At 37.7% G+C, this 26,040-nt stretch overlaps 1 protein-coding gene across 1 annotated transcript in view; it reads right to left on the reverse strand.

Moving 5' to 3' along the window:
• LOC123563660 (cholesterol transporter ABCA5-like) overlaps nt 1-26,040 on the reverse strand; it is a 109,367-nt gene that overhangs the window by 75,831 nt on the left and 7,496 nt on the right. The window contains exons 2-6 of the mRNA XM_053525156.1: nt 12,457-12,588; nt 9,352-10,106; nt 4,487-4,673; nt 677-847; nt 59-209 (exon numbers count right to left, since the gene is read on the reverse strand). Coding sequence (XP_053381131.1) covers nt 59-209; nt 677-847; nt 4,487-4,673; nt 9,352-10,106; nt 12,457-12,546 — 1,354 coding nt within the window. The 5' untranslated portion in view covers nt 12,547-12,588. The remainder of the gene's footprint in view (nt 1-58; nt 210-676; nt 848-4,486; nt 4,674-9,351; nt 10,107-12,456; nt 12,589-26,040) is intronic.

Raw genomic sequence — 26,040 nt, forward strand, 5'->3', positions numbered from 1 at the left:
CAAACATATATTACACAATTACTGTAGTAAAACAACTCTTTTACATCATAAAATTTACCTGGTATAACATTATCCAGGTAAACAGCCAGTATGAAGTACATCACAGTGTCAACAGCTAACATGAGCAGTGGTCCTAGTAGAGGAAACTCTCCTACAGTGAGAGTAGAAAAGGTCATACCATCTGGATTTACTATGTCTAGATATATTGCCTGAAAATAAAGCAATTTATTATGTAAGCAATGAAATGTTTTTAAAAATATCACAAAAAGACCATGACTGTAATGTATGTAATGTAATGGTATTTACGCTACTTAACAGTAAAAAATCTCTTTAGTTTAAGTAAGGAGCATTTATATAAGATATTCAACTTCAATAAATGCTGTTGAAATTTGATTTGAATATCATATACTGTAAAAGCAGAAATTTTTGCAAGGGTTTAATTTTCTCTCTATTTGCAAGGCCCGACATCTCGCAAAAATTAATCCTCCCATAAATATTACCATTAGTATAACTCTAATTCAAACAGGATGCCATTTTTACAATTTCACGAATATCAAACCTCGAGAACATACTCAAAATTTCAAATTTGAGAAATTTTGACCCCGCGAAAATATGTGCGTTTACAGTATTTTATAATTTACTACAAATATTTTTGCATCTTGATACATCAGATTACCTGATCTATAGCTAAAGCGAGTGCTACAGGAGAGAGTATGCAGAGAAGCCACCTTCCCCACACAGGTATAGTATACTCCACACCTGCAGACGTGTACGTTCTGGTCAGACTCACTATCAGATACAGCAAGCTGATCAACATTGAGGACACACTGGCTACACCCCCTGCTACCTGTAAACATATTTGTATACAATTACACTCTACATTAATATAATTTCCTGTTCTGCATTTGTATCAATACCAGCTAGTACAGACATCATAACATTTTTGTTTTTTCGGGGGTTTTTTATGATAAATAAAGATTTATAACAAGAGCTTGTAGAACATGAAATGCCCCCCTTGATGCATTCAGTAATTACAAAAGGAACAGAAGTTATATGCTCACTGTAAACATAAGTTCTACTGTTCTGGTTCAATGTGACCTTGACCTTATACCTATTGACCTCAAAATCAATAGGGGCATCTGCTGTTCATGATCAACCTCCCTGTTAAGTTTCGTGATCCTAGGCCCATGCGTTCTCAAGGTATCGTCCAGAAAGAGTTTAACTGTTCCGGGTCAATGTGACCTTGACCTTTGGCCTACTGACCTCAAAATCTAAAGGGTCATCTATTGGTCATGTCCAACCTCCCTATCAAGTTTCCTAGGCCCAAGCATTCTCAAGTAATTATCTGGAAACTGTTAAGTTTCGTGATCCTAGGCCCATGCGTTCTCAAGGTATCGTCCAGAAACTGTTTGACTGTTTCTGGCCAATGTGACCTTGAACTTTGACCTAATGACCTCGATATCAATAGGGGTCATCTGCTGGGCATGATCAATCTCCTAACAATTTTCATGATCCTATAGGCCCAAGCCTTCTTATCACCCGAAAACCATTTTACTGTTCCTGGTCACTGTGACCTTGACCTTTGACCTACTGATCTCAAATTTAATAGGGGTCATCTGCTGGTGATGACTAACCTCCCTATCTATATTCATGATCCTAGGCCCAAGCGTTCTCGAGTTATCATCCGGAAACAGTTTGACTGTTCAGGGTAACTATGACCTTGACCTTTGACATACTGACCTCAAAATCAATAGGCCTGGGGTCATCTGCTGGTCATGACTAACTTCCCTATCAACTTTCATGATCCTAGGCCCAAGCGTTTTTGAGTTATCATCCACAAACTGTTTAATTGTTCAGGGTCACTGTGACCTTGATCTTTGACATAAAGATCTCAAAATCAATAGGGGTCATCTGCTGGTCATGACCAACCTCCCTATCGACTTCCATGATCCTAGGCCCAAGCGTTCTTGAGTTATCATCCGGAAACTGTTAAACTGTTCAAGGTCACTATGACCTTGACCTTTGACATACAGATCTCAAAATCAATAGGGGTCATCTGCTGGTTATGATCAACCTCCCTATCAACTTTCATGATCCTAGGCCCAAGTGTTCTTGAGTTACCATCTGGAAACTGTTTAACTTTTCAGGGTCACTGTGACCTTGACCTTTGACATACAGATCTCAAAATCAATACGGGTCATCTGCTGGTGATGACCAACCTTCCTATCAACTTTCATGATCCTAGGCCCAAGCGTTCTTGAGTTATCATCCAGAAACGGATTGGTCTACATTCCGACCGACCAACATCTGCAAAACAATATACCCCTCCTTCTTCGAAGGGGGGCATAAAAAGGTTTACATAATGAATGATAGACTATGATTAAAACTATCACCATTTAGATTTATTGGAAATACAATGTCATCAATCTATTCAGATATAAAAGCTCGAAATTGGTAACCAATTTGCATAATTATACTGGCTTAGGTCAGATAATGGTGGAAAGAAAATATCCACAATTTTCTCCCAGTTAAAATGACATTTTCATGTGTTACGTGTCAGTTTCTGTTTTTATTTCATTGTGGACTTACACTTGACTTTTGGTTGCATTCTCAAGAATATATTTTGCAGTTATAGAAATGTAAACATACCATATTACACATGTTTATACATTTAGGGTCGGGCCAAAAATTTAGGGTAGGTCGGGATACCGGAAACAAACAATTCTTTTTTTTACGCCTTACAGATGTTTATACCGATATTTTTGCTATCAAATTGGAAGACCTTCCAAAGTGTTGTCAAGTCAGACAAAACATATGTCTGAGATGACCACTACTCTTCTTGGAGTTTTCTTGCGGTTTGAAGATCATTAATTTTAGGGACATATTGTTTCTATTCCTTCTTTCAAACGTGCCTGGCTATGTGTGACAGCTCTCAGAAGATTATTTTATATAGAACATATGGCAAATTTATTTACTACATTTAGGATGATATAGCTGTTAATTTATGAAAAATTTATAAAATGCAAGGCCTTTTTCGTATGTGTGAACATTTACCTGGATTATTATTCTACATACAATACAATGGGTAAACTCAACCACTCATCAAGTTCTCTATAAAACAAGAGCTGTCTCCATAGGATGACACATGCCCCCGATGGCACTTTGAATGAATAGTTATGGCCGATGTTAGAGTTTAGGACAATTGGATCTTCAAGATTAAGGTCATTCAGGAGTCAAGGTCATAAAATTATCTGTCAGTGGGAAAGACTTACCAAAAATGGGTATTTTGTTAGTGTGACCTTGACCTTACTTGAGTTAGTATAAGTTTGTCATTTATGGATGGATTTTGAAATAACTAGACCTAGGTCTTGCGCGCGACACGTCATCTTACTGTGCAACACATTTATGCGTAGTTACTTGAAAATCCATCCATGGATGACAAAGATATGGACCGGACACGCACATCAATGCACTATCATGAAAAATGACCTTTAACATCTAAGTGTGACCTTGACCTTTGAGCTACGAACCTGGGTCTTGCGCGCGACACGTTGTCTTACTGTGGTACACATTCATGCAAAGTTATTTGAAAATCCATCCATGGATGACAAAGATATGGACCAGACACGCCCATCAATGCACTATCACGAAATACGACCTTTAACGTCTAAGTATGACCTTGACCTTTGAGCTACAGACCTGGGTCTTGCGCACGACACATCGTCTTACTGTGCCACACATTTATGCGTAAACTAGTTACTTAAAAATCCATCCATGGATGACAAAGATATGGACCGGACACACCCATCAATGCACTATCATGAAAAATGACCTTTAATGTCTAAGTGTGACCTTGATCTTTGATCTACGGACCTGGGTCTTGTGCGCGACACATTGTCTTACTGTGGTACACATTCATGCCAAGTTATTTGAAAATCCATCCATGGATGACAAAGATATGGACCGGACACGAAAATTGCGGACAGACCGACAGACGGACAGACGGTTCAAAAACTGTATGCCTCCCTTCGGGGGCATAAAAAAAATAAAGAATAAAAATAGCTGACTTAAATGGGAAGCTGCAAGTAGTATGTATACATGCAATAATTTGCCTGTGTTTTGTTGCCACTTTTTCAGTCTATGTAAGCTTTCTATGATTACTTTAAATATGATGGTGAAGAAACTTGTATGTACTGATATACAAGCTTCAGCTTTTAAAATATATGATATATTTGACAATAATTTGAAAATAGTTTTCTCAAGCAAGTCATGTTGCTAAACTTTAAATGCAGCTGTAAAAAGATGTGGGACAGGACAAGGTGTAACAACTTCAAATTTTTAATAGGCTGTGAAGTCAATTCTTCACATACAAATACTGGATTTCAATATTAATTTTCAAGTTTTCATCACAATCGGCCATAAATAAATTTATCATCTAAAACTCAACACTAAACAAACAAATGTACATTTTCTGGTATCAGCTTACCTGAGCCTTACTGAAGAATGGTGTCAGTGAGAAGGACACTCCAATGATAGACAGACCATACAAGACCAGCATCAGGAAGAACAGCAACATATTACTGTTTGTGAAGAACTTAAATTCGTATGCTATCGCTATGACGACCAAGGTCACAACAATGATGATCACTGAATACACAAATCCCCATGACAACCTTGTAATGAAGATATAAATACATTAATATAAAACTGATTAAAATGTAGTGAACTCGCTTGTAAAATTCCTATATGGTAACCCTGGTAAAAAAGTACAGATAGAAAGTGCCATAGTAACATAAATATAACGTTAAACAAATATGATCCCAAGATGGCCTGTCAGAGGCCAGTGGGTATACAATTATGTATGCTGTGAACTTGATTTTTGACTAAATGACCTAAAAACTACAGTGATCATCTACTGACTGCAAGCAACTTTCCTACGACAGCCTACTTTACTTATTGAGCAGTAAAGATATTCAGTCTAGAGGTCACTTTGACTATGCTTGTGGGCCAAAGGTCAAGTAATTCTCAAAATATGTAGCAAAGAGGTTTTTGTGCTAACAGCCACTGTGACCATGACCTTTGACGTCAAAATATGCTGCCGACCAACACTGTGCCTGCAAACTTTGAGAGTTGCAGGTCAATTTCTTCTAAAAATATAGGGAAGATATGTGTGCAAACACTCGGCCAAACAGTCAGTGTCACCTTTACCTCTGACCCACTAAAGTCAAAATCTATAAGGTCCATCCACCGTTCATTGGCAACCTGCCTGGAAACAATATTTGCATTAACAGTTACTGTGAAGTGACCTTTGACCCGCTGATCTCAAAGTTCCCACAGGTCTCCCATTGTCCGTGAGCAATGTACCTGCCAAGTTGAGGATGGTATGTCAAGGCCTGTTCTAGATACTGCACTGAAATATTTTTTGTACTAAAAGTCACTGTAACCTTGACCTATGGCCATATGACCTCAAAATCAATAAAGGTCATGCATTTCCTATGGGCAATGTGCCTGCAAACATAGAGGATCAAAGGTCAAATCATTCTTAAGATACCAAGCAGAAAGATGGACAGATGTGCATATGACCTGTACCATGACCTATGCTTTAGGGGTATAATTAAGTGTACAAGAGGGCCGTTGTGGCCCTTAGTCGCTCATCTGACCTTGACTGTCTGACCTTTAAATATTTATGACACACTGAATCATGAATGGTAACAACTTTGTTTAGTATCAACTAGTGGCCCCTAAAAATGGGCCAAGTGCTACCATTTTACCACAAATTTAGGAAGGGATCTTACAATGATGCTACAGACCAGGCCTCATGGAGATCCACCCAGCAGTTCATTAAAAGAAGTAATTTTAAGTTTTTTTCTATTTTTGCTCTAGTGAAACCTAAATGGGGCCAAGTGCCCCATCTGAACAAAACTGGGATAGGACCTTGTAAAGATGTTACAGACCAAGTATAATGAAGATCTATCAAGCAGTCCATGAAAAGAAGATGTTTTAAGATATTTCTATTTTTTGCTCTGGCTGCCCCTACAAGGGCTCGATTGCCCCTATTTGAAAACAAGAGGACCATGATGGTCCTGAATCGCTCACCTGTCACCACATGAACTGAGTATGACGTCGTTTTTTCTATTATTTGATATAGTGACCTAGTCTTTGAGCTCATGTGACCTAGTTCTGAACTTGACCTAGACATCATCAAGATAAAAATTCTGACAAATTTTTATGAAGATCCATTGAAAAATATGGCCTCTAGAGAGGTCAAAAGGTTTTGCTGTTATTTTACATAATGACCTAGTTTTTAATGACACGTGACCCAGTTTTGTACTTGACCTAGATATCATCTCATCAAGGTGAACATTCTCACCAATTTTCATGAAGATCTCATGAAAAATATGGCCTCCAGAGAGGTCAAAAGGTTTTTCTATTTTTAGACCTACTGACCTAGTTTTTGACCGCACGTGACCCAGTTTCAACTTGACCTAGATATCATCAAGGTGAACATTCTCACTAATTTTCATGAAGATCCATTGAAAAATATGGCCTCTAAAAAGGTCAAAATGTTTTTCAATGTTTAAACCTAGTGACCTAGTTTTTGACCTCAGTTGACCCGGTTTCAAACCTGACCTAGATATCATCAAGATGAACATTCAGACCAATTTTCATACAGATCCCATGAAAAATATGGCCTCTAGAGTGGTCACAAGGTTTTTCTATTATTTGACCTACTGACCTAGTTTTTGACCGCATGTGACCCAGTTTCAAACTTGATCTAGATATTATCAAGATGAACATTCTGACAAATTTTCATGCAGATCCCATGAAAAATATGACCTCTAGAGAGGTCACAAGGTTTTTCTATTATTTGACCTACTGACCTAGTTTTGGACCGCACGTGACCCAGTTTCGAACTTGACCTAGATATCATCAAGACGAACATTCTGACCAATTTTCATGGAGATCCCATGAAAAATATGACCTCTAGAGAGGTCACAAGGATTTTCTATTATTTGACCTACTGACCTAGTTTTTGACCGCAGTTGACCCAGTTTCGAACTTGACCTAGATATCATCAAGATGAACATTCTGATCAATTTTCATGCAGATCCCATGAAAAATATGACCTCTAAAGAGGTCCCAAGGATTTTCTATTATCTGACCTACTGACCTAGTTTTGGACTGGACGTGACCCAGTTTCGAACTTGACCTAGATATCATCAAGATGAACATTCTGACCAATTTTCATGCAGATCCCATGAAAAATATGACCTCTAGAGAAGTCACAAGGATTTTCTATTATTTGACCTACTGACCTAGTTTTGGAATGCAGTTGACCCAGTTTCGAACTTGATCTGGACATCATCAAGGTAAACATTCTCACCAATTTTCATGAAGATCCATTGAAAAATATGGCCTCTAGAGAGGTCACAAGGTTTTTCTATTTTTAGACCTACTGACCTAGTTTTGACCGCACGTAACCCAGTTTCGAACTTGACCTAGATATCTTCAAGGTGAACATTCTGACCAACTTTCATAAAGATCCCATGAAAAATGTGACCTCTAGAGTGGTCACAAGCAAAAGTTTACGCACGGACGGACGGACGACGGACGCTGCGCGATCACAAAAGCTCACCTTGTCACTATGTGACAGGTGAGCTAACAAGAGGTCCATGATAAGTTATGCCTCTTGCATGAACAGTTTTGGTAGATGGTTATATAAAGAAAATGTCTGTGAAATTACTTTGAAATAGTGCCAGTGCTTTCTGACAAGAATAACTTTTTTACATTGAGTTTCTACTAAATAGATATGAACTGGTAATGCCTGTTTGCATGTGTGCATGCCTGCATGTGCATGCATGTGGTTGTTTGAGTTGGGGAATGGGGGTGGGAGGAGTAAGAGGTTGGGGAAATGATAACATAGAATACAAACAGACAATATCAAACAAGGAGATTTTTAAGTTTCAAACTACATACATATAGGGAAAACTGACCATGTCTCCTGGCGGCACAATGTTTTTTTAAGAATCAGTATGATCTGAACCATCATTGTAAAGGGTCATTTGTGCAATTTTTTTTATAATTGGGCCTGCTGTTTCTGACTAGAAGATTTTTAAAATTTCCAATATATACAAATAGTTTTTGTTTGTTTGTTTGTTTTGGGTTTAACGCCATTTTTCAACAGTATTTCAGTTATGTAACACGGGCGGTTAACCTAGCCAGTTTTCCTGGATTCTGTACCAGTACAAACCTGTTCTCCCCAAGTAACTGCCAACTTCCCCACATGAATCAGATGTGGAGGACTAATGATGTTAGACACAATGTCGTTTATCAAATAGTCACGGAGAACATACGCCCCGCCCGAGGATCGAACACACGACCCCGCGATCCGTAGACCAACGCTCTTACCTACTGAGCTAAGCGGGCGGGCTATATACAAATAGGGAAAAGGTAACATGCCCCCTGGTGGCTTTATTTTTTTTGACCAATCGGAATAGCTTGAACAAACTTGGTACAGGGTCAAACATCTGTGTTAAATTATTCAAAAGTCAGGTCGGCTGTTTCTGACAAGAAGATTTTTTAAGTTTCAACTATATGCATAAAGGGAAAAATGACCATGCCTTCGACGAATCGGAATAATTAAAACAATCTTCCTAAAGGGTCACCAAAGGAACATTTGTGTAAAATAACTTGAAAACTGGACCTGCTGTTTCTTACAAGAAGATCTTTAAAGTTTACACTATATACATATAAGGAAAAGTGGCCTTGCCCCTTGGTGGCCATGTTTTTTGAAAATCAAAACAATCTGAACAATCATGATACAGGGTCACACATGGGCTATTTGTGTGAAATTATTTGAAATCCAGCCGGCAGTTTCCACATGAAAAGATTTTTAAAATTTCCACTTTATACATAGACAGAATAGTGACCATGCCGGGCTCTGACAAATCAGAATAATCTGGATAGAGGGTCAGTCAAGGACCATTTGTGTGAATTATTTTAGAATTAGACTTGTCTAGCAGTTTATCGGGAGTTGTCATTTGAAGATTTTCAATTTTTTGCTCTGGCAGCCCCTATCTGAAACCAAGTGGAAAGGTTTGAATATCTTTGGAAGACTATGCAAGGAACATCCAGGTTAAGTTTCATCAACTTCTACCACATGGTTTTAGAGAATGTAGTTTGAAGAAAAGTGCTGACAGACGGATGATGGACAGACAGACGGGTGGATGCCAGACAGTGAGTGATCACAATACCTCATTCCAAGCATTTTGTGCTCAGGTGAGCTAAACAATAACCATAAAGCTATATATATCGTTTTACATTGACAATAAATAATTATGAATGTATTACCAGAAAGCTGCATCTCTAAGTCCCATCATCTTCATGCCTTCCTTGATTTTCTTCTCCTTCTCAGCAACCAAGTTTACAGTCAGGAAGTTAATGAAAGGTGAGTATGCAATGATGAAATACAAAGATGATAAAATCTGTATGTAGCTTGTGTCAGGAATATATCCAGGTTTAGGCATCATCTGAACATTAATTTCTGGTGGATATAGATTGGAATTGTTGAAATTTATTCTTGTTAAGGCTGTGTCAATTGCTAGCTGTATAGCTGAGAAACCTGTGTAGATATATGTGGCTGCAGCACAGTTAGACCCATCAAGTCCATTACCATTACGACATTGTGACTGATCTTGATATATATTGCCTGGATCGGAGCTTGCTATGTCTGAATAAGGAACACGTATAGCGTAGCTTAAATTGGTATGCGATTTAGTTGAATCATAATGCAGAATCACACCTGCAGCAACGTTTTGCGGTGACATTTTATAAGCCTGCACAGCTTCATCTTCATTGTCAAAATATAAGACATTAAATACACTGTTTTTTAATATACTGTGCAATATATCTGTCGTTTCATCCAACACTTTATGAGAATGTGAGGTATTTGGTGTTACCAAAATTTTACCACCAAATGAACCCAAGGTTTTAGTATCATTTAACGAATATACTGGAAAGCTGTTTATTTCTGGATAGGTCTTTGGTTTAACAAAGGACTTTATCATTGCTAAAATGGCTATGAAGTAAATCGGCATGAGTATCTCCTGAAATACACAGAAAAAATTATGCATGGATATATTATTTTGCATTAAAATGAAGGCGGTTCTGTTAGAAAACTTTTTGCATATACATGGTGGTTAGATGTTAGTAATAAGAAAATAAACAATTTTTCAACTTTTATTTTCAAAATTGTGGTAGTTTTTGTTTAAACAGACAACTGTTCAAACACAGAGCTAGATTTAGAGTCTTATTGCCCATTCTTAAATAATATCAATACTAAGGTAGGACATACAAAACACAGTTAACTCTCCAAATATCTAACTAGAAAACGCTTTTGTAAAAAAGCGCATGTCTCCCCCAATGCAAAGTCCTTTAGGCAAGAAGTCAATAGGGGTCAGGAGCGAAAGTCAAAGAGACACTGATGGTTAGCTGCAATAGGGATCATCTACTTGGCATGTCCAGACATCCCGCTAAATTTCAACACTCTTGGCCTAGTGGTTCTCAAGTCACTGTTCAGGCTCCTGTGACCTTGACCTTTGATCAAGTGACCTCAAAATAAATAGGGGTCATCAACTCTGCATGTCCAATCATCCTATTAAGTTTCAACATTGTAGGTCAAGTGGTTCTCAAGTTATTTCCAAAAAATGATTTTACATGAACAGGCCACTGTGACCTTGACCTTTAATAGACTGACCCCAAAATCAATATTGGTCATCTACTCTGCATGTTCAATCATCCTATGAAGTTTCAACATTCTGGGTCAAGTGGTTCTCAAGTTATTGATCAGAACTGGTTATCAATGTTCAGGCCTCTGTGACCTTGACCTTAACGAAGTGACCCCAAAAACAATAGGGGTCATTTACTCTGCATGAACAATCATCCTACGAAGTTTCAACATTCTGCGTCGAGAGGTTCTCAAGTTATTGATTGGAAATGGTTTTCAATGTTCAGGCTCCTGTGACCTTGAACTTTCACAGAGTGACCCCAAAATCATTAGGGGTCATCTACTCTGCAAGACCAATCATCCTATTAAGTTTCAACATTCTGGGTCAAGTGGTTCTCAAGTTACTGACCGGAAATGGTTTTCAATGTTCAGGCCCCTGTGACCTTGACCTTTAATTGAGTGACCCAAAAATCGATAGGGGTCATCTACTTTGCATGTACAATCATCCTATGAAGTTTCAACATTCTGGGTCAAGTGGTTCTCTAGTTATTGATCGGAAATGGTTTTCCATGTTCAGGCCCCTGTGACCTTGACCTTTGATGGAGTGACCCCAAAATCAATAGGGGTCATCTACTCTTCATGATCAATCATCCTATGAAGTTTCAACATTCTGGGTAAGGTGGTTCTCTAGTTATTGATCGGAAATGGTTTTCAATGTTCAGGCCCCTGTGACCTTGACCTTTTACGGAGTGACCCCAAAATCAATAGGGGTCATCTACTCTTCATGGCCAATCATCCTATGAAGTTTCAACATTCTGGGTCAAGTGGTTCTCTAGTTATTGATCGGAAATGGTTTTCAATGTTCAGGCCCCTGTGACCTTGACCTTTGACGGAGTAAACCCAAAATCAATAGGGGTCATCTACTCTTCATGGCCAATCATCCTATGAAGTTTCAACATTCTGGGTCAAGTGGTTCTCTAGTTATTAATCGGAAATGGTTTTCAATGTTCAGGCCCCTGTGACCTTGACCTTTGACGGAGTGACCCCAAAAACAATAGGGGTCGTCTACTCCATCAGCCCTACAACCCTATGAAGTTTGAAGGTTCTAGGTCAAATGGTTCTCCAGTTATTGCTCGGAAATGAAGTGTGACGTACGGACGGACGGACGGATGGACGGACGGACGGACAGGGCAAAAACAATATGTCTCCTGGGGGAGACATAACTATCAATTACTAATTTTATTCTTTGTTGCATAGAATTGATTAATACTCTTATCATATGATTTTAATCTCTTTTAATAGCTAAAAGATTAAATTATCCACACGATTTTATGCGGCCATATCACATAATGTGTACAAGTAATTAGCAAGTTGATCTAGCAACCACTTTCTGAAAACACCTTTGGTAAAAATTAAACTAATATTGGAGTGAACATTATCTGATTAAACTGTCAAATCATTTCATTTCATGGGCGAGAAATTTTGTGGTTCTGGTCAAAACAATTACTTTGTGGGAACATAAATGTGCAGAATGGGACTTTTGAAGATAAAATAAAATTTATATATATAAAAAGTGTTTTTTTTTTATTGGAATTAACTTTCAAATTGACCAAACCATAAAATCCATGAAGATAAGTTCCCCATGAAAATTAATGATTTCACACTAATTTTTCACAAATCTGCAATATATTAACTGTTTTCAAGGTTTAGATTAAAATGATTGGGGTTACCTGAAATGTCTGTTTTTTGTTTCTATTCTTCAAGAGAACATTTTTCCAGACTAACGCTTTAAACTGACCCAAAAATTTTGCTTGCGTCATTTTTTATGCTTTGTAGATCACTGGACTTGAAATCTTCTTTATCTGTAAGGAATCACAAACTTCAATTATGTCACATATTGACCATTTCATACAAATTATCTACCAGCATAATTGTTATCCATATAATATTATTGGAGCTATTTGAAATGTTTAAGACCTTCATGTAATTCACTTCATTTTTACTATTTGATTTTTAAAAAGTAATTTTACATACTACCAAATCACAGCATGTTATATCTAAATTTAAGGCCAAGCTAGGTTTTGTGCAAGGATCCATGAAAATATGGAACAAGGCTCCAGAGAGGGTTACTACCAATATAGAATCCAGGAACATCTGCCACAATGCTCCAGAGAGAGTCACTACCAATATAGAATCCATGAAAATATGGAACAATGCTCCAAAGAGGGTCTCTACTAATATAGAATCCAGGAACATCTGCCACAATGCTCTAGAGAGAGTCACTACCAATACAGAATCCATGAAAATATCAAATAATGCTCCAAAGAGGGTCACTACCAATACAGAATCCAGGAACATCTGACACAATGCTCCAGAGAGAGTCACTACCAATACAGAATCCAGGAACATCTGCCACAATGCTCCAGAGAGAGCTAGTACCAATACAGAATCCATGAAAATATGGAACAATGCTCCAAAGAGGGTCACTACCAATATACTGTAAACCTAGAATTGTTTTCGCGCTTTTTAAATTAGCACCTTTCGCGGGTAGTATATTTCCATGAAATTAAATAGCCATGAAAAACTCTGTTCTTACAAAAACAGGAAAGATTCTAGCTTCAGCTTATACAGATCGCTATAAAATGGTTCTGTGCTTATACATACCTGGATATTAATAATTCATATTCTAGTACTGTAATTGTATAACATGAGTGCACAAATCAACATTATTTCAATTAATTTACAATTTACTTATTTATGAAGCAACAGCATTTTCAATATGGATCCGTAAGGCAAACAGGGGATAAAAACAAAAACAATATGCATCTATCGAACGACATATACATGCAATTTGCAGTCGGCAGCCAATACGATATATTATTTGTAAGTAAAATATTGTGTCTATTTCTGCTAAGTGTGGATTAATCGCTTATTTAAATGGCAAACAAATAACAGTGTAATAACAGCAATTTACTGACTGTCAATAATTGGAGGTGTGAATAACCGTTGATATGCCGATAAAAAGGATTAGGGTGTATTTATAATTGAAGGGTACAAAAAAACTGAATGTTTTCAAGAATACTATAAATGCAACTATGCAGTGATACTTGCCTTATTATACTAAATATGTTCATTTGCGACTTCATATTCGCGGGATTCGCGATGGATATGATTCCGCGAAGATTTGTATCCACGAAAATGTTCATGTTTTGAAAAACGCGAAATATAGTATCTACGAACATTTCTAGGTTTACAGTAGAATCAAGGAACATCTGCCACAATGCTCAAGAGAGAGCCACTACTAATACAGAATCCATGAAAATAGGGAACAATGATCCAAAGAGGGTCACTACCACTATAGAATCCAGGAGCATCTGCCACAATGCTCCAGAGGATCACTACCAATACAGAATCCATGAAAATATGGAACAATGCTACAAAGAGGGTCACTACCAACACAGAATCCAGGAACATCTGCCAATGTTCCAGAGAGGGTCACTACTAATACAGAATCAAAGAATACCTGCCACAATGCTCCAGAGAGGATCACTACCAATACAGAACCCAGGAACATCTGCCATAATTTTCCAGAGAGGATCACTGCCAATATAGAATCCAGGAACATCTTAAACTTTGCTCTACAGAATCCAGGAACATCGCTGCAGAGAGAGGCACTACAAATACAGAATCCAGGAATACCTGCCACAATGCTCCAGAGAGGATCTCTAACTATACAGAATCCTGGAACATCTGCAACTATGATCCAGAGGGCCAGTACCAACACAGAATCCAGGAACGTCTGCCACAATGCTCCAGAGAGGATCACTACCAATACAGAACCCAGGAACATCTGCCATAATTTTCCAGAGAGGATCACTGCCAATACAGAATCCAGGAACATCTTAAACTTTGCTCTACAGAATCCAGGAACATCACTGCAGAGAGAGGCACTACAAATACAGAATCCAGGAACACCTGCCACAATGCTCCAGCGAGGATCTCTAACTATACAGAATCCTGGAACATCTGCAACTATGATCCAGAGGGCCAGTACCAACACAGAATCCAGGAACATCTGCCACAATGCTCCAGAGAGGATCACTACCAATACAGAATCCAGGCACATCTGGCATTATGCTCAAGACACAACAACTACCAATACTGAATCCACAAACATCTGGTACAATGCTCCAGAGAAGGCTACTACCAATACAGAATCCACAAACATATTGCACAATGCTCCAGAGAGGGCCACTACCAATACAAAATCCAGGAACATCTGCCATAATAATCCACTTTGGTGTACTAAGCAAGCCAATCCGCTTCTGTTCTGGTTACTATATAAATTAACCAATCCACTCCTGGGTACTATTATATATAAGACAATCAATCCACTTCTAGGTACTAAGCAAATCAATCCAGTTCCAGGTTCTCTCCAAATCAATCCAATTATGCATACTTAGCAAATAAATCCACTTCTGGATACTAAGCATATCAACCACTTCTGGGTAAACAGCAAATCAATCCACTTCTGGGTACTAAGCAAATCAATCCACGTCTGGATACTAAGCATATCAATCACTTCTGGATACTAAGCAAATCAATCCACTTCTGGATACTAAACAAATCAAATCACTTCTGGGTACTTAGCAAATCAATCCACTTCAGGGTACTTAGCAAATCAATCCACTTCTGGATACTTAGCAAATCAATCCACTTCTGGATACTAAACAAATCAATCCACTTCTGGGTACTAAACAAATCAATCCACTTCTGGATACTAAACAAATCAAATCACTTCTGGATACTAAGCAAATCAATCCACTTCTGGACACTTTGCAAATCAATCCACTTCTGGATACTAAACAAATCAATCCACTTCTGGATACTAAGCAAATCAATCCACTTCTGGAAAATAAGCAAGCCAATCCACTTCTGGATACTAAACAAATCAAATCACTTCTGGATACTAAGCAAATCAATCCACTTCTGGATACTAAGCAAATCAATCCGTTTCTGGGTACTAAGTTAATCAATCAACTTCCAGATACAAAGCAAGCCAATCCACTTCTGGATTTTGCCAGTAATGGATCCATTAGGCACATGCCTAAGAGTAATCCAGCCTTGCAAATCCATGAGAGCAAAACGCATCACTGCAAATCAAGGTAATGTTTTAAAGACACTTTTATTATATACATATACCTATTTGCAGTGTTATATCAGTCAAGACTAAAAACTCATTTGAAATGGTGAACTTTTTGACACACAGATTGTTACAATGCCATCACTAGGCCTCAGTGTTTTTTTTCTTGTATTACAAGTCAGACGGTCCTTATTTTTTCCAGAGAACTGAAATAACGGTCCTTATTTTTTCCAGAGAACTGAAATAACTAGAGCTATCACTAAAAGTGATGAATGTACACCACCCGCACCCCCCCCCCCAAAGTCCCATAACTCTGCAATTTTTGTTGTTGAAAGAACCTAACATGCCCCATGCACAACTACTGTTGTTAAAAGATCATCAAGAATAACATTCTGATCAAGTTTCATAAAGATTGGGTCTCTAGAGTGTTCACATCTTTTCCTTTGATCTGACCTACTGACCTAGTTTTTGACCCCACATGACCCAGTTTTGAACTTGACCTAGAGATCAACAAGACAAATATTCTGACCAAGTTTCATAAAGATTGGCTCACAAAATTGTGGCCTCTGGAGAGTTCAAAAGCTTTTCCTTTGATCTGGCCTACTGACCTAGCTTTTGATCCAACATACCCAGTTTCGAACTAGACCTAGAGATCATCAAGATTTACATTCTGACCAAGTTTCATAAAGATTGGATCACAAATGTGGCCCCTAGAGTGTTCAAAAGCTTTTCCTTTGCTCTGGCCTACTGACCTAGTTTTTGACCCAACATGACCTAGTTTCGAACCTGACCTAGAGATCATCAAGAAAAACATTCTGACTAAGTTTCATAAAGATTGGGTCACAAATGTGGCCTCTAGAGTGTTCACAAACTTCTCCTTTGATCTGGCCTACTGACCTAAGTTTTTGACCAAACATGACCCAGTTTCGAACTTGACCTAAAGATCATCAAGAATAACATTCTAATCAAGTTTCATAAGATTGGGTCACAAATGTGGCCTCTAGGGTGTTCACAAGCTTTTCCTTTGATCTGGCCTACTGACCTAGTTTTTGACCCCACATGACCCAGTTCTGAACTTGACCTAGAGATCAACAAGACAAATATTCTGACCAAGTTTCATAAAGATTGGCTCACAAATGTGGCCTCTGGAGTGTTCACAAGTTTTTCCTTTGATCTGGCCTACTGACCTAGTTTTTGACCCAACATGACCCAGTTTCAAACTTGACCTAGTCTAAGAGATCATCAAGACTAACATTCTGACCAAGTTTCATAAAGATTGGCCCACAATTGTTGCCTCTAGAGTGTTCACAAGGCAAATGTTGACGGACGATGCACACCGCATGCGACGGACGCCGGACAATGACCGGTCACAATAGCTCACCTTGAGCACTTTGTGCTCTGGTGAGCTAAAAACACAATTTCTATGTCAAATGGCAAGTGATTTACTACACTAACTGCTTTTTCAAAACAGAAAACTCACCATCCCCCAACAAAACCTTTGTTACAATATATTTATAGACAAACAGTATAAAGATGGCTATGTCACATGTGTACAATGTTATAAATAAACTGTCTGTGGAAAGAGCCCCGGCAGCTTCTAAGAAGTTCAGAATATGTATAAATCATTGCAAGTCAACAAAGATTCTTTGCTTTTTAAACTTTACTAAATTAAACTTCTGTTCAAGTTTGATGTGCTCGATTTTTTCAATGAAAATCAACTTTACGTTTAAGGTACAACTTTATATCACTGCTATGTGAGTGTACGTTACCGACCCTTCCCCCATGGCATATACCGGTATGTCATTATGCTTTATTAAGGACTGAATAAAGGCCTATTTGAACAAAATATTTCAGCAAGTCTGCATTATTTACTTCCCTTTGTTGCAAAATAATACTTATGAAATTTCTAAGGAATAAATCTTCATTACTATCATATCTTCAAAGCTAATTTGCATTACATCCCTTATTTCACTATATATACATATGAAAGAACCAAGATGACTAATTCTGTTAGAAACTTCATTTAAAGTATTTACAATATATATAAACATGGGATTTGATTGACAAGAACTTCCATTTTATGAATATTTATGTCATTTTTATTATTTTTCAACTTGAGTGGCAAACATTCTAACACAGTTTTATGAAGATCACCCCTAGAGTGTAAACAAGAGCCATGTTAGACATGGCTAATCCCCCCGCCAGGCATATTATAATTGAAGGCTAAAGTTCCTGGCAAGTTAGTGTCTGAAAGTATTAATTTTGGGGAAAACTTTGAAGAACCGTTGAGTTGTGGTCCGCATCAGGGGTTTTAAAAATGTGGAAGAAAGAATAAGTCAGTGGTGAGGTGGTTTACTGCTAAATTTTATTAATTTTCATGAACAGTATAGCTATGATGTTTTTCTATACGGCTACTGTAAATACAAGGAAAGGAAAGCTAACAGGGAACAAGAGTGCCAGAATGTCACAATATACGCCCGTCACAGCAAATTTCTTTACTCTAGCAGCTGTATTTACAAATGGAATTTTAATTTTGTGGTTGTTTAGTAATCATTGTAAGTCTTTTGTTTTTCTAAGTCCACAAAAAAACTCCTTACCAGGTAGAGATACCTTAAAATACACCTAAAATTGGAAAGTATCATCTATGTTGTACCACAGAAAAGTGGTCTTGTTTTTTCCCTATGGTCAGTTATAAAAATGTTACAATATAAGTTATTTATAGTAACATAGTAACAACTAAGGGAAGTTAATCTTAAAAAAAAAAAAAAAAAAAAAAAAAAAAAAAAAAAAAAAAAAAAAAATTGTATGTCCACACAAAAATCTTTAACAGGTAGAGATTGGTCAAAATACACCTCAAAATTGGATGTAGCATGCATGTTGTACTACAGAAAAGTGGTCTCGATTTTTCCCTACAACTAGAAATGAAAAAGTTACAACTAGAAATTGCTTTTAGAAAAAAGCACATGTCTCCCCCAATGCAAAGTCCTATAGGCAAGAAGTCAATAGGGGTCAGGAGCGAAAGTCAAAGAGACACTGATGGCTGGCTGCAATAGGGATCATCTACTTCGCATGTCCAGTCATCCCGCTAAATTTCAACACTATTGGCCTAGTGGTTCTCAAGTCAATGTTCAGGCTCCTGTGACCTTGACCTTTGATCAAGAGACCTCAAAATCAATAGGGGTCATCTACTCTGCATGTCCAATCATCCTATTAAGTTTCAGCATTCTAGGTCAAGTGGTTCTCAAGTTATTTTCCATAAATGATTTTACATGACCAGGCCCCTTAAATAGACTGACCCCAAAATCAATAGGAGTCATCTACTCTGCATGTTCAATCATCCTATGAAATGGTTATCAATGTTCAGGCCCCTGTGACCATGACCTTTAATGGAGTGACCCCAAAAACAATAGGGGTCATTTATTCTGCATAAACAATCATCCTATGAAGTTTCAACATTCTGGGTCGAGTGGTTCTCAAGTTACTGACCGGAAATAGTTTTCAATGTTCAGGCCCCTGTGACCTTGACCTTTAACGGAGTGACTCCAAAATCAATAGAGGTCATCTACTTTGCATGTACAATCATCCTATGAAGTTTCAACATTCTGGGTCAAGTGGTACAAAAGTTATTGATCGGAAATGGTTTTCAATGTTCAGGCCCCTGTGACCTTGACCTTTGACAGAGATATCCCAAAAACAATACGGGCCATCTACTCTACATGACCAATCATCCTATGAAGTTTCAACATTCTGGGTCAAGTAGTTCTCTAGTTATTGATCGGAAATGGTTTTCAATGTTCAGGCCCCTGTGACCTTGACCTTTGACGGAGTAACCCCAAAATCATTAGGGGTCATCTACTCTTCATGACCAATCATCCTATAAAGTTTCAACATTCTGGGTCAAGTGGTTCTCTAGTTATTGATCGGAAATGGTTTTCAATGTTCAGGCCCCTGTGACCTTGACCTTTGACAAAGTGACCCCAAAATCAATAGGGGTCATCTACTCTTCATGACCAATCATCCGATTAAATTTCAACATTCTGGGTCAAGTGGTTCTCTAGTTATTGATCGGAAATGGTTTTCAATGTTCAGGCCCCTGTGACCTTGACCTTTGACAGAGTGACCCCAAAAACAATAGGGGTCGTCTACTCCAGCAGCCCTACAACCCTATAATGTTTGAAGGTTCTAGGTCAAATGGTTCTTCAGTTATTGATTGGAAATGAAGTGTGACGTACGGACCGACGACCGGACGGACGGACAGACGAACGGGGCAAAAATAATATGTCTCCCCCAGAGGGGGGAGACATAATTAAAGCTTTTTAAAGTAACAACAAAGGGAAGTAATTCTAAAGAAGGGAACTGCGCATGACACTTCGTCTCATGATGGTGTATAATTGTGCCAAATTACATCAAAATCCCTCCATGCATGAAGAAGAAATGCTTCGGACAAAGTCATTCTTGTATCTGAACTTTGGCCTCTACGTGTGACCTTGACCTTAGACCTAGGGACCTGGATCTTGCGCATGACACTCCATCTCGTGGTGGTGAACATTTGTGCCAAGTTATATCAAAATCCCTCTATGCATGAAGAAGAAATGCTCCTGACAAGGTTTTCATTCTTGTATCCTTTGACCTCTAAGTGTGACCTTGACCTTAGACCTAGGGATCTGGTTCTTGCGCATGACACTGCCTCATGGTGGTGAACATTTGTGCCAAGATATATCAAAATCCTTCTGTGCATGAAGAAGATATGCTCCGGACAAAATTTTTTAAGAAAATATGATAAAGGGGAATAACTCAAAAAATAGGCATGGTAGGGTTATTGTTCTTGCACACTGCACTTCCTCCCAATGTGTTCTATCAGTGTATGAAGTTTGAAGAAAATCCCTCCAGCACTTTTGGAGTTATGCTGCGGACAAATGTTTTTAAGAAAATAAGATAAAGGGGAATAACTCAAAAATAGGCATGGTAGAGTTATTGTTCTTGCACACTGCACTTCCTCCCAATGTGTTCTATCAGTGTATGAAGTTTGAAGAAAATCCCTCCAGTACTTTTGGAGTTATGCTTCGGACAAAGATCGTTGCGGACGGACGCACGCACACACCGACGGAGAGCATTTCTAATATCCCCTTCGCCTTTGTTGGGGGGATAAAAAAGGTATTTTCTATTGTTTGTCCATGTGTCCTGTTTTTGACCTGTGGTAACCCAGGATTAATCTTGATTTAGAATTCATAGAGACAAACATTCTGGTAAAGTTATATGAAGATCGATCTAAACACAAAATGTGGCCTCTAGAAATGGAACAGTGTTTCTCTATGATTTGTACTACTGACCTAGTTTTCAATTTTAGGTAATCAAGTTTTGAATTTTTCTTAGATTTCATTGAGACTAACACTGCGACAAAGTGTGGCCTCTAGAGAGTTAACAAGGTTTTCCAAATAACTGAACTATTTACCTAGTTTTTGACCCAGGATAACCCAGCAAAAGGCTTGTCCTAAATTTTGAGGGTAACATTCTGACCAAAGTTCATTATGATCAAGCTAAAACTGTAACCTTAAAAGTGTTAATGTAACAGTCAAATTGTTGACAATGCATGATGGACGATGCACAACAATTAATGCACAATGGTCACAGAGTGATCACAACAGCTTACCTTGAACACTTTGTAGATATCCCCCACCACTGTTACGGATAGTGGCTCAAACCTTTGACCATGAGTTGTGACCTTGACCTTAAGCCAACATGGCTGACTGATGGGTTCTGCACATCGTCTTGATGAGATGATCATTTGACCCAAGTTTCATGATTATCCTTCAAGGAATTAGGAGATACAGAGCGGACACGAAATAGAAGGCTCAAACCTTTGACCTCGAGTTGTGACCTTGACTTTGAGCCAACATGGCTGACTCATATGTTCTGCACATCGTCTTGATGAGGTGATCACTTGACCCAAGTTTCACAATTATCCTTCAAGGGGTTTAGGAGATACAGAGCGGACAGGAAATGGAAGGCTCAAACCTTTGACCTTGAGTTATGACCTTGACCACTAGCCGACATGGCAGACTCACAGGTTCTGCACATCATCTCGATGAGGTGATCATCTGACCCAAGTTTCATGATTATCCTTCAAGGGATTTAGGAGATACAGAGCGGACACAAAATGGAAGGCTGAAACCTTCGACCTTGAGTTATGACGTTGACCTTGAGCCGACATGGCTGACTTATTGGTTCTGCACATCGACTTGATGAGGTGATCATTTGACCCAAGTTTCATGATTATCCTTCAAGGGATTTAGGAGATACAGAGCGGACATAAAATGGAAGGCTCACACCTTTGATCTTGAGTTGTGACCATGACCTTGAGCCGACATGGCTTACTCATGGGTTCTGCACATATCTTGATGAGGTGATCATTTGACCCAAGTTTCATGAAAATCCTTCAAGGGGTTTAAGAAATACAGAGCAGACACAAAATGTTACGGAAGGACGGAAGACGGAAGGATAGAAGGACGGAAGATGGAAGGACAGACGGAGACCATTCCTATAATCCCCCACCACTCATTGCGGGGGATTAACTAGCACTTTGTGCTCAGACAAACTAAAAACAGTGTAAGTTTAAATTGATTTTAACTGATTACTAAGTGCAAAGAACCAATATTCTACTTAATACTTTAAAAATTTGCATAATAAATTTTAATGGCATTTGGATAAAAACAAACAAGAGGACCATGATGGTCCTGAATCGCTCACCTCTTCCAACATGACCCAGTTTTGAGTATGACGTCATTTTTTCTATTATTTGACATAGTGACCTAGTTTTTGAGCTCATGTGACCCAGTTTTGAACTTGACCTAGATATTATCAAGATAAAAATTCTGACCAATTTTCATGAAGATCCATTGAAAAATATGGTCTCTAGAGAGGTCACAAGGTTTTTCTATTATTTGACCTATTGACCTAGTTTTCGAAGGTATGTGACCCTGTTTTGAACTTTACCTAGATATCATCAAGGTGAACATTCTCACTAATTTTCATGAAGATCTCATGAAAAATATGGCCTCTAGAGAGGTCACAAGGTTTTTCTATTTTTATACCTACTGGCCTAGTTTTTGACCGCACGTGACCCAGTTTCGAAAATGACCTAGATATCATCAAGGTGAACATTCAGATCAATTTTCATGAAGATCCATTGAAAAATATGGCCTTTAGAGAGGTCACAAGGTTTTTCTATAATTTATACCTACTGACCTAGTTTCTGTCCGCAGTTGACCCAGTTTCAAACCTGGCCTAGATATCATCAAGATGAACATTCAGACCAACTTTCATACAGATCCCATGAAAAGTATGGCCTCTAGAGATGTCACAAGGTTTTTTATTATTTGACCTACTGACCTAGTTTTTAAAGGCATGTGACCCAGTTTCAAACTTGACCTAGATATCATCAAGGTGAACATTCTGACCAATTTTTATGGAAATCCATTCACAAGTATGGCCACTAGAGAGGTCACAAGGTTTTTCTATTTTTAGACATACTGACCTAGTTTTTGAAGGCACGTGACCCAGTTTCGAACTTGACCTAGATATCATCAAGATGAACATTCTGACCAACTTTCATAAAGATCCCATGAAAAATGTGACCTCTAGAGTGGTCACAAGCAAAAGTTTACGGACGGACGCACGGACGGACGACGGAAACCGCGCGATCACAAAAGCTCACCTTGTCACTTTGTGACAGGTGAGCTGAAAATAAAGAGAGTCTGGAAAAAATTGTTTTATTTATCTTTCTTATTGACTTGGAGGTGTTTTGTGGATTTTATTTTTATTTATTTCCTCCTCCACCTGTAACTTTTTAAAAAGAATCTCCTTATCTAAGAATACGGAAGGTCTTTTCACCCAAAGACACCCCAAAACACCCCAAGACACCTAGAATATTAATTTATTTGTATCATTTATTAAAAATATATATCTTAAAGACATGCTTATACAGTTAAGATAACATGCAGAGTAGATTTGTTCAAGGAAATACATCTAACAATATCAGCTGAAACGAACTTGTTATTAATGTGAAAGGGAGGTAAAGTTTACTATGTAAATTACATATTTATTTGTTTCCCTTGGATATAGTCATTCTGCAGATCCCGGATGCCCTTACAGTTAAAAACATTTTGACTTTTTACTCAAATTTACTAACATATTTTACAAACACAATAACTTCTGTATGGAAGGGAAATAACTGGATCTCATTTAGGCTCTATCATAGTTAAGCTTTTTGGATTATTCCCGTTGAATTATTATGTTCTAAAGTTTCCTTTTTTATGATTCAGAAAAAAGAAAATTATCACCTAAATCATTAAAATATGTTATTTTTTGACATTTTAATACCAAACAATAGGATAATTATTGTTTTTTTAGGTGTCTTAGGGTGTCTATGGGTGTTTTGGGCTGTCTTGGGGTGAAAAGACCCTCCCTCCAAGAATATATATTTCAGTAGGTGATTGCAACTGAATACAGGGTTTTTTACTTTTTAGTCACAGTAAATTAGTGAAATACATACTGTATTTGATGTAGGTATATATTCAGGGGTATTATCAGACAGGATTTCTAAGCAAGAAGTAATGTTACATGCATTCCTATAAATTAAAGGGAACAATCATACAAGAAACTCCATCTGCTAAATACCTAGCCCCTGTGAATCCATACATTAGGTTTGGCTAGTGGAAAGTAACAAGATGTAATACCAATCTTAACAAAAACAGCTAGCAATGTAGGCAAATATATAGAAATCTATGTGACTTTATGGTGAAAGTGGACTTCTTTTATATAATATCGGATATCAAAGAGCTATAAAAATAAATAGATTGGCAACTTGAAAGGCATATAGAGCAAATCTCGCCAACCTCCCGTGACAAAAAAACGAGATCTCGTTTACAGGAAGTGGTGCTTTCTCCACGCGCCATTTTGTATGCGAAAGCAATTATTCATCGGTAAAATATGACCACGCTTCTTTCGATGGCAAAAAAAACCGTGTACTTCGTGTCTTAAGACCATTTCAAATTAACCTAATTTTGTTTTAGAAGCTAACATGTATTTTAAATGTAGTTTTAAAGGTACAAATTGTAACTCCATGCTTGCCGATGTTTGTTTTTAGTAAGATAACGCTGAATCACGCTCTGACACGAGCTCACGCGAGATTATAGCCAGTTGCCATTCTGTGTATTTTATACTTCTTTGCTGATATGATCTAAGAATAAGTCCTTTCCGAGTTTAATCTTTTGAGGTGTGTACTGCAGCATTTAAAAGGTTTTCAGTCTTATAAAGAAAAAAAAGAACACCTGCTCTTTACTGTGACTATCATGACTAATACCGCTTTATCCGGAGAACATTAATCCGAACTTACGATTTATAGAGATTTATCCGGAAATTTGTGTTATACTTGTGATATTTTTGCACTGGAAAACATTATTAAAGATCCTACTTGTTTCCAAAATCACAGTGATCCTACACTCCTTGATGTTATTTTAACAAATAGTGCAAATCTTATTTCCAATACATGTAACTTTGACTGTGGTCTGAGTGACTGCCATAACTTTATTGGCGCTCAGTTTAAACATGATGTCCAAAAACTGAATAATAAATTTTGCACATACAGAACTTTTAAACATTCTGATGTTGAAAATTTTAATCAAGACTTACTTTGTCATATTTCTGAATTAGACTGCCAAAAGGATGATGTGAATTTATTATATGATGATTTTAGCAGGACTTTTTTAGATGTAGCAAACAAGCATGCACCTTTGAAAAAGAAAAGGGTTTTGCAGAAGCCAGTACCATTCATGAATAAAACTTTGAAACAAGCTATTTATAAAAAAAGAATGTTTTTCAATAAATTTAAAAAGAATAAAACAACTAAAAACTGGGAAAATTTTAGAAAATATAGAAATCTAGTAACCAGCTTGAGAAGAAAATCATTAAATAAATACTTTATTGATAGATGTGTAGGGGGGTGCAAATCCAAAGATTTCTGGTCAACCGTAAAACCTTTCCTCACAAATCGTGGGCTTGGTGCATGAATGTTGTAAGTCATAATTTGAAAACTTTACAGGAGAGAGAAAAAACTATTTTTATTTTGAAATATAAATTAAAACTAAAGTTTCCTTTATTTATTTATTGTTTT

Source organism: Mercenaria mercenaria, chromosome 2 (genome assembly GCF_021730395.1).
Source record: "Mercenaria mercenaria strain notata chromosome 2, MADL_Memer_1, whole genome shotgun sequence".
Taxonomy (NCBI): domain Eukaryota; kingdom Metazoa; phylum Mollusca; class Bivalvia; order Venerida; family Veneridae; genus Mercenaria; species Mercenaria mercenaria.